Source organism: Tupaia chinensis, unplaced genomic scaffold, assembly GCF_000334495.1.
Source record: "Tupaia chinensis unplaced genomic scaffold, TupChi_1.0 Scaffold000258_1, whole genome shotgun sequence".
NCBI classification, from domain to species: domain Eukaryota; kingdom Metazoa; phylum Chordata; class Mammalia; order Scandentia; family Tupaiidae; genus Tupaia; species Tupaia belangeri.
In genome coordinates this window covers 403,471-413,645 of record NW_006159738.1, presented here as the reverse complement: position 1 = coordinate 413,645, position 10,175 = coordinate 403,471, and the positions used below count along the sequence as shown (strand labels likewise).

Sequence of the window (10,175 nt, the reverse complement as noted above, 5' to 3'; positions counted from 1 at the left end):
TTTTAAGCCACCGGGTCTGGGACACGAACCACGGTCGACTACGTGGGAATCCAGCGACATAGCCACTACGCTAACTGCTGGTTCCCTGAATTGCGTCTTTAAGAGCTCCTGTTTACTAGTTCAGATAGGATGTTTTAAGTGGCCTGAGACTAGTCAACAAGAAATTCAGAAAAAACAAGACTGCCCCCGCTGTGAAAAGCCACCTTCTCTGTGAGACTAACCTCAGCCACACCTGACAGGGATTCCGGTGTCACTATCTATTTCTTGTATGAAATTTGCACAGAATTTGTCTTCTCTTTGGGTCAAGGTTGCGCGTTGGGCTCACTGTTAGAGCAGCGCCCTTCCCCGTGTCCCCCTGTGGTCACAGGTGTCTCTCTCTGCAGGCGTGAAGGAATTCTTCGAGCACATTGAGCGAGAGCGGGCCAAGGACGTGGACCACATGGTCCGGTGGTATCTCGCCATCGGGCCTCTGCTGACCAAGGTGGAGGGTCTGGTCATCCACACCAACACGGGCAGGGCCCCCAAGCTGGCCTCCTACTACGAGTACTGGGAGAACAGGATCTACGAGGTCCTGACGAAGCTCATCCTGAAGTAGGTCCCCTGCGCCGCGCGGGTGTGGAAGGCGGCGTGCATGGCTGGGAGGGTTTCTGGAATGTGGGCGGCCACGGTGGGCGGGAAGATGCTTCCTGGCCCGGAAGGGCTCTTGCAGGACAGAGGGCCGACCTTTCCCTCTGGCCTCGCGTCCTTGGTGGGCTCCTCCACACTCAGAGAAGGAAGTCGTCCCTTTGCCCCTTCCCCTGTCTAGAGATGGAGCACGTCGGTGTGCGATAGCAACAGGGAACTGCAGCCCCTCAGTCCTCACCCACACCCCAGGGGGCCTGGATCACACTGACAGGGCCAGGGTGAAGGACACGAGGCGCTGTCCTCCTCTGGCCGGTCAGAGTCAGCCCTGCTCAGATGGCCCGCAGGTCTGTGCTGAGTGTCATCCTCGGACCCTCCAGACGCCATCCTCCATCCTGGGCCACATCGCCTGGGAGCTTACTAGACCAGCTGATCTGAGAGCCTGGACGGGCTCACCTCGGGGCCCTGAGGCTTCTCCGGGTGAGCACGAAGCTGACGGCTTAGGGCCACTCCAAGAAACCAGTCTGCGAGGTTCCTGGCGGTCACTTGGCGTTTACATGGTCAAGGCGTGACATCCCTTTCACCACACAACGTCTTCCTTATGACCAGCCTCGGAGACATTTCTCTGATTTCCTGGTCGACCTTGGCCTCCCAAAGGAGGCTTTTGTCCTTTCATTTTCCACTATTTTTTTTTTCTTTTTCTTTTTTTTCTGGAGAGGTTTTTGCTATGGGGTGCGTGCGCTTGCCAGACAGACAGAGGGAGACAGACAGACAGACAGACAGAAAGCGAGAAATCCCCCCCGAGGAGGGATGGCCATGCTGCGATCCCTTCTCCTCCATTCTCCTCTCAGGATCTTGGGCATGCACGCACACGCGCCCGGCGTGAGTTTTAAGCCACCAGGTCTGGGATGCGAACCGCGGTCGACTACATGGGAGTCCAGCAACATAGCCATTACGCTAACTGCTGGTCCCTCCACTATTTGTTTTAGACGGTATGGGCACTGTGAATTGTCGGAGTCAGAGCTGAGATGCTCAGAGTCAAAGATACAAAGAGGGAGGAAGAGAGGGAGGGAGGAGTACCGAGGGAGAGAAGAAAGGAGTGAGGGAGGGGGAAAAAGAGGAGGGAGAGAGAGGAGAAGGGGAGCGAGAGAGGGATAGGAGCTGTGTGAGTGGCTTCAAATCCGTTCATGGAAAATGCAGAGACAAGTCTATGTATGGATTTGAAAACATTTTTGCACTGAAATAAACTTTTACTTGAATTCCATTTTCCACAAACGTTTTGAAGTAGCTGGTATTTTTTAAAAAGTCTTTCTGGGGACCAGCAGTTAGCGTAATGGCTGTGTCCTGGACTCCCAGGTAGTCAACCGTGGTTTGAATCCTGGACCCGGTGGCTTAAACTACTGCCGGGTGCATGCGCATGCGCGCGCAAGAGCAGAATGGAGGAGAGGGATTGCAGCGTGGCCATCTTCCCTGGGGGGTGATTTCTCGCTTTCTGTCTGTTTGTCTCTCTCTGGTGAGTGCACGTGCCCTATAGCAAAAACCTCTCCAAGAAAAAAAAAAGTCTTTCTGGCCATTTTACAGATTACTGTGCGGGCCAGGGGAGGAGGGGACCGAGTGGTTTGGAGGCGATGACGCTGTCCCACCCAGAACGTCATCCTGAGTCGCTCCTGCAGGGACAGACCTGGGTGGGCAGGGCGGGCAGGGTCCGGTTCATTTCTCCTGCACGAGTGGAAATTTGGAGTCAGCATTATTAGTTAAGTATTTCCCAACCAAAAGGTACCCAACTCCCAAGAGCAGAAACGAACTCTTCGTGTAGACAGGACAAAGCAAGAATGTGCAGCAAAGCCACCCTGCCCGTCCTTTACCCCCCACAGCGCTGGGGCGGCGGCTTCTCCCGGTGACTTTGCTGACAGCCATCCTCATCGACATTGGGAGCATTTCACTCGGGGAGTCTGAGTCTTTTTCATTATCCCTCTTAGGAATTTGCACTCGTTCAATTCTTTAATCCTTGGAAACGTCCCATTGTTCCAAACGGAGACCATTCTGACCGCCCCCGAGATCATCCTTCATCCCAACGCAAACGAGATCGACAAGATGTGCGTCCACTCCGTCCGCAACTGCGTGGAGATCACCAAGGTATGGAGACCCCTGGATGTCCTCGGCTGCTCTCGATTGTCCTTGGCTACTCTCGGCTGCTCTCGGCTGTCCTCGGTTGTCCTTGGCTGCTCTCAGCTATTCTTGGCTGCTCTTGGCTGCCCTCGGCTGTCTTCGGCTGCTCTCGGCTCCTCTCGGCTCCAGTCGGCAACTCTTGGTGCAGACGGCTGCTCCCACAGAGGAGAGGTTTCCTGGAAGGACGCAGGCTCCAGTTCCGCCCTTGGGCTCTTCCCCACTCCTCCTATGTAGGGCTCTAAATTTAGGAGTGGCCCTGGCTTGATCCTGTCTCCCTTTTCTTCCTGCTTCATCCGCCCTCTCTACTCAGCCATGACCAGACCGACGACTCTTACTGCCACCATGGAGATGGCGGCTCACTTCCACCTCCAGCCCAGACCTTTCCACTCCCGTGTCTCCCCCTGGACCTGAGACCTGGCTGTGCAATGTGGATTTTTTTTTTTTTTTTGCCAGAGGGTCCGCATGCTCACCAGAGAGAAAGAGAGAGGAGAAAGCGCCCTCGTGCCCTTGGGGGGCATTCACAGCGCACACTCCTCCATCCCTCAGCCCCCTTACAGGAGTTTGGGCGTCATGTACACCCCCGTCGTTTTCTCAAGCTGCCAGATCTTTTTTTTGGAGAGGTTTTTGCTATAGGGCACGTGCACTCGCCAGAAAGAGAGACAGAGAGACAGAAAGCGATAAATCACCCCCCAGGGGGGATGGCCATGCCAAAATCCCTTCTCCTCCATTCTCCTCTCAGGATCTGGAGCACGCACGCACACATGTGAGTTTAAGCCACCGGGTCCAGAACTTGAACCGCAGTCTACTACACGGGAGTCCCACAACATAGCCCTTATGCCAACTGCTGGTCCCACTGAGGATCATTTTAACTTTTTTTTTTTTTTTTTCAGTTTTTGCTGTAGGGATGTGAGCTCACTGGAGAGAGACAGAGAAAGAGAGAGAGGAGGGTGAGAAATTACCTCCCGGGGGGGATGACCATGTCCAAGTCCCTTCCACTGCATGCTCCTCTGGGGATTGTGGGCCGGTCCGCACGCGCCCAGCGTGTCTCTTGCTGGTAGATCGAGGACTCAAACTGCAGAGTCGGCCGTGTAGGGTCTGGCTGTCCTAACCTACGCCCCTGCTGGCCCCGTTCACGTTAGCTTCTATGGCATGACAAATCACTTCACACCTGAGTGACTTTAACCAGTAACTGTATTTAGTGCTTGGTCCCGAGGGCTGGCTCTGCTGGGCAGTTCTGGTCTTGGCTGTGCTCGCTCTTGGCCTCCAGCAGCCGACGCTGACTTCCGTCACAGCCCGATGACTGGGGGCCGTGGGCCGGGCGCCTTAGTTCTCCTGAGGCTCATAGCACCCCGCAGGCGAGCTCATACTCTCCACCTGGTGCTGTGGGCTTTCGAGAACGTGGGGGCGGGAACTCCAGGCCTCCTTGAGTCCTTGGCTTGGAACTTGCCTGGTGCCACTCCTGTCCCTTTCCACTGGTCATCCTAGGTCACGAGGCTGGCCAGGGATGGGGAAGGAGACTCCATCCCTTGACGGGAGGAACAGAAGGTTGTGGTCATTTTCGTGGTGGGGCGCAGTTTAGAAAGAATAGCGATTTCCCTATTACCCAGGCGTATTACTGCATATGCAGACAGACAGACAGACAGCAGAGCGTGTTCCCACATCCCGTCTCCCCCGCCCTTACCTTGCAGCACTTTGTCCGCTGGATGAACGGCAGCTGCATCGAGTGCCCTCCTCAGAAGGGCGAGGAGGAGGAAGTCGTTATAATAAGCTTTTACAACGACATCTCCCTGAACCCCCAGATAATCGAACAAGCTGTCATGGTCCCCCAAAACGTCCACAGGATTCTGGTCAATCTTATGAAGTACCTGCAGAAGTGGAAGCGCTACCGACCGCTCTGGAAGCTGGACAAGGCCATCGTGATGGAGAAGTTTGCGGCCAGGAAGCCCCCGTGCGTGGCCTACGATGAGAAGCTGCAGTTCTATGCCAAGGTGGCCGCCGAGGTGATGCGCCACCCTCTGGTCAAGGACGACCACTGCATCAGGCTTCAGCTCGGACCTCTGGCAAGCACGGTGCAGGAAAATGCCAAGTCCTGGGTGATCTCGCTGGGCAAGCTCCTCAACGAGTCGGCGAGGGAGGAGCTGCATAGTCTCCACGAAGAGATGGAGGTGCCCGGTCACCGCGTGTCGTTAAGGCTGCTTGTCGGGCCGGGCGGCCGCCATTGGGGACTGCCGCCGTCTCTGTCTTGTGTATTTAGTGTCCCTCGTTCCCTCTTTCATAGCTCCTGTCCAAAAGCCTCAAGAAGAGCCCCAACACCCTCGAAGACCTCAAGTCTGTGCTCGCGACCATTGCGGAAATTAGAAGCAAATCTTTGGTCATGGAGCTGAGGTACAGGGATGTGCAGGAGCGGTACCGCACCATGGCCATGTATGACATCCACGTAAGACAGCTTCCGTGTTCTTCGTTAAACGCCGGGGGACGCGTGCGCCCGAGGGGTAACACAGCCCCGGTGGGGTGTGGTCGCCCCTCCTTCCGTTTCTCCATCCTGCTGGGACCTGGGGCGCGCACACACACACACACACGTACCCAGTGTGCTTTTCCAGCCCCCGAGGTCATAACTTGAACTGCAGTCAGCCGCGTAGGATCTGTCTTCCTTCCCACGAGGCTGCGGGGCTGGGCCGTCACATTCTGCTTTCTCTTGTATTTTATAGCCAGGTTGGCTACCCAGACCCTTTTTAGAAATACTTCTCAAGTACACCGCTATGGCAGACAAGAAGTGACTTTAAGCAGTAATCGTGCGCAGAATGATGAAAGCTCAGGCTATTTCTCGTTCTTGCGCGGCCCAGTGGTTTTGGCAACTGCTCTGTGACCGCACGCCGTTTCAAGTCTGTCCTCTTCTTCCTCCTCTCCCCTCCCCTTTCCGTCTCTTCCCTCCTCCTCGTGTTCGTTTCCTTCAGTAAGTAAAGAGCACTCTCAGAGATAAGAAGTGGGGGAAGAGGCACAGGATGCAAAGGAACCGGCAGAAGATAATCCCCTTAGCCTGGCCGGGCTTGGGTTGTTAAGCGCAGCATCCGGTGGGGTGTGGTCGCCCCTCCTTCCGTTTCTCCATCCTGCTGGGACCTGGGGCGCGCACACACACACACACGTACCCAGTGTGCTTTTCCAGCCCCCGAGGTCATAACTTGAACTGCAGTCAGCCGCGTAGGATCTGTCTTCCTTCCCACGAGGCTGCGGGGCTGGGCCGTCACATTCTGCTTTCTCTTGTATTTTATAGCCAGGTTGGCTACCCAGACCCTTTTTAGAAATACTTCTCAAGTACACCGCTATGGCAGACAAGAAGTGACTTTAAGCAGTAATCGTGCGCAGAATGATGAAAGCTCAGGCTATTTCTCGTTCTTGCGCGGCCCAGTGGTTTTGGCAACTGCTCTGTGACCGCACGCCGTTTCAAGTCTGTCCTCTTCTTCCTCCTCTCCCTCCCCTTTCCGTCTCTTCCCTCCTCCTCGTGTTCGTTTCCTTCAGTAAGTAAAGAGCACTCTCAGAGATAAGAAGTGGGGGAAGAGGCACAGGATGCAAAGGAACCGGCAGAAGATAATCCCCTTAGCCTGGCCGGGCTTGGGTTGTTAAGCGCAGCATCCGAGGACCTTCGGGAGTCCAGGCACCGTGGGGGGCATCAGATGCTCCCCGAAACAGGGTGTGCATTTCTCTCATTGCTGGCTTTCAGCTCAGGCCGCTGCTCGGCGACAGCATTTGGGGTGCCGCGTCCGACCCCTGGACCACCAGGGTGCTGGGCTTGAAGCAGGGAAGCCACAGAGCTGCTGAAACAGAGTCGATGCATGTGGAGGCTGTCAAGGGCCCTTGGCTTCTCCTCCCTGCTTCGCGCTCCCCGCACGGCCAAGCCCATTCCTCAGACTCTGTGCTCTAGGGGGCGGCAGAGAGAGGACAGGAGAGTCAGTGCAACCAAACACCGAATGCTGACGTACCACTGCCTCGCCCTGGCACATCGAGGGTCTCCTTGGTTTCTGAGGGACAGCACAACTGGCACCACAGCCAGCCCGGAGGACCTTAGTCTAGTCAGAGATGGATGCAGTGTGAAGCTCAGCTTCAGCCGGGTTTTATCTTTCTGGGTTATCTCCGTTTATTTCTTTATCATTAATTTCTTTATTTTTTAAAGAGAGATTTTGCTATAGGGTGCCTGCGCTTGCTGGAGAGACAGAGACAGAGAGACAGGAAGCAAGAACTCAGCCCCCAGGGGTGTTGGCCACACTGCAGTCCCTTCTTTTCCTCTTTGGATCTTGGGCATGCATGTACATGCGCCCAGCGTGAGTTTTAAGCTGCCGGGCCCAAGACTCAAACCGGAGTTGACTACTTGGGAGTCCAGTGCCATTACACCATCTGTTGGTCCCATCTTTATTATTTTTATTGCTATTATTTTTAAATTACTTGATTTAACTTTATTTATTAGTAGTATTATTGTTTCAATTTGACCAGAGAAAGACAGAGAGAGACAGAGAGAGAGGGAGTGAGAAAGCAAGCCGCCAGGGCTGAGACTCGACCCATGGTCAGCCATGTGGGAGTCCAGCATCTTTAACCACCACACCACCTGCCAGCCCCATATTTTTAAAAATACTTTTTAAAAATGATTTTACCCTGATTTTGTTTTACTTATAAAAATAAGATCGTAATACTTCAACCGGCTTCAAATGATCTCACCTGTTGTTTCCAGAAGCCGAAGTCACTGCCGAGTAGCTTTGACCGGGAGTTTCAGTTCCAAATTGCTGAACGTTCACTGCTTACTCATCTTTTTCTTTTTAATTAGCCACCTGAGGCAGAGCGGGAACTGGTCGAGCAGATCGAGGACATGTGGCTGGCCCTGTCCAACGACTCCGTGAACGCGGAGCACGCCCTGGGGGGCATCAAGAGGACGTTCACAGAGGTGCCCTCCCCGTTCACCTCTCTGGGTAAGGGTGTCGAAACACACACGCTGGGCTAACCAGGTTGCCGTGTTTCCTCAGATCACTCGAGGCGAGATAACGAACTACAGACATCAGGTAGAGGAATTCGCAACACGGTTTTATAACGAAGGCCCAGGTTCTGTTGGTGACGATCTCGATAAAGGTAAGAATGTTTACGTTGGCTTGTTTTTTTTAAGTGTCTATCTCTCTTCCATACATGAGACAGAGAGGAAAGAGAGAGAGACACACACCGCACATAGGGTCTTGACGCTCCAGTCCACGCCCAGCTGCAGCTGGCCCCAGATCGTGGGCAGCGTCTGGTGCTCAGGGGGGACTCTGGATGTGAACCCACGACCTTCTCATGGGGTCTGCCTCCCAAAGTGCCGTGTCAGCTGTGCCACTGCCCAGCCCCACGTCATTCTTACTGAGTTCTTCCATCATGTTTTCCTTAAGAATTTTATGAGAAATGGTCATGGCGTTTTGAGTTACATATTTATTTTTTTCTCAGCTGCTTTTCTTGGGTAGTTTCGGTGACTGAACCTATGGGAGGACAGACTGAATCAATCCGCTGATGTTGGTGCCTACTGTGTGTGGCTGGGAAGCAGGGCTCCCTCCTGTAGGGGCACCGTGATTGCAGCTGCGACTGGGGAGTCTCACGCAGCAGCATCTGCCTTCCAGACACGCCCCCGGGCCCTCCCCACATCCTCGTCACTTCACTCCTGTTAGGGTTATTCCTGGGTTTACACCCCGACTCCTTCGAGTTTGTCCTCTGTCCTTCAAATGACGTAGGCTCAGAGGGGGCCGAGGTAAGAGTTCTAACATTCTTACTCAGGACAGAATTTGATAAACAAAGACTGTGAGGATTCCAGACACAGGTCCCATCGCCCCAGGGCTGCTCGAGAAAGGTCCCTCGAGAGCCAGCCTCGGCCGTAGTCGGGACAGAGTGAAGTGTGGCCGGAGCCGCGTAGCCCAGCGTAGGTGCAGCTCTCTGGCTTGGTCAGCCTGAAACACGCTGGGTGCACACACGTGTGTCAAGATGCTGGTGAGCTGGAGCCCAGAACCGGGCTCTGATAAGAGCCTCGCTCGCTCCTGCATGGGCACCATTCTCTATCGTGAATAAAATACATTTAGTAAGTATGATAAGTAAATAGGTAGATAAATTTAAAAAATAAATATATTATTATTATTTAGTGAACTTCATTTATTTAAATTTGACCAGAGAGAGACAGAGAGAGAATGGGGTGAGAGAGAAAGAAAGCCACAAGGTCCAGGACTCGAGCCGCGGTCGGCCATGGGAATCCAGCCGCGGTCGGCCATGTGGGAGTCCAGTGCTCCTAACCACCGTGCCACCTGCTGGCCCCAGTAGGTAGACAACTGTAAAACGGCGCCTCGAAGTGCGAGCTCCTGGGTAGGAGACTGAGTAGTGACGCGGAGATGCAGTTGTAGCGGCCACTGCGGTGGGGCAGAGAAGCAGAGCGGTGACGTCAGACGTCTGAGGGTGCTCAGGAGGGTGGCGAAGGGCTCCAGAGGTGCGGTGAAGGGCGGGTGGCGTCAGCCCTAAGGGGGCCAGCTCGGGCTACCTTAAAACAGCCTCGTTTCTCGTATACTCTGGGCGTGAGAATCAGACAGGATTTTCTAACCGGAGGAGCTAGTTGGGACGATGGCGTGACAGTCTGGAAGTTCTCAGCTTGTCTTATGGGTGAAAGCACAATTTGAGTCCATTCGTCACGACTGATTTTATAGCCCTCCCATTCGTGGGTTCACTTATCTGGGTGCATTTGCCAGGAGTAGAGCTCCTAGGCACTTTTGAAAGAGAGCTGGCGAAACACGAGAAGAACCGGCAGGAGTTGGCCAACGCCGAGAAGCTCTTCGACCTCCCGATCACGATGTACCCGGAGCTGCTCAAGGTGCAGAAGGAGATGAACGGGCTGAGGATGATCTATGAGCTCTACGAGGGGCTGAAGGTGAGCGCCTCGCCGCAAGACGCAGACTCGGGAGGGTGCCGCTCGCTCTGCGCTTCTCACTTCTTAAGACAGTCATGTTTTCCATTCCACACATCCTCAGGCGCTGTGTTATTTTTGAGAGGGCTTTAAAATATTAGATTCTGGGGGAACCAGCAGTTAGCGTAATGGCTATGTCGCTGGACTCCTAGCGGACTGTGGTTCAAGTCACGGACCTGGTGGCTTTCTTTCTCATTTTTCCTCTCTCTCTTTGTCTCCCTCTGGTGAGTGCACATGCCCTATAGCAAATGAAAATAAATCTTTTAAAAATAACTATTTATTTAATTCCAGTTGTTATTGTTATTATTTTTAATTTTGACTAGAGAGAGACGGAGAGAAAGGGAAAGTGAGAAAGCAAGCTGCGAGGTCCGGGATTGCAATCAGCCATGCGGGAATCCAGTGCCTTTAACCACCACACTACCTGCTGGCCCCTAAA

General features: G+C 54.0%; 1 protein-coding gene across 1 annotated transcript in view; it reads left to right on the top strand.

Moving 5' to 3' along the window:
- Positions 1 to 10,175, top strand: part of DNAH10 (dynein axonemal heavy chain 10) — a 126,154-nt gene that overhangs the window by 25,169 nt on the left and 90,810 nt on the right. The window contains exons 18-24 of the mRNA XM_006149228.2: positions 384 to 591; positions 2,601 to 2,757; positions 4,479 to 4,955; positions 5,069 to 5,227; positions 7,604 to 7,720; positions 7,800 to 7,902; positions 9,525 to 9,703. Of these exons, the coding sequence (XP_006149290.1) occupies positions 384 to 591; positions 2,601 to 2,757; positions 4,479 to 4,955; positions 5,069 to 5,227; positions 7,604 to 7,720; positions 7,800 to 7,902; positions 9,525 to 9,703 (1,400 nt within the window). The remainder of the gene's footprint in view (positions 1 to 383; positions 592 to 2,600; positions 2,758 to 4,478; positions 4,956 to 5,068; positions 5,228 to 7,603; positions 7,721 to 7,799; positions 7,903 to 9,524; positions 9,704 to 10,175) is intronic.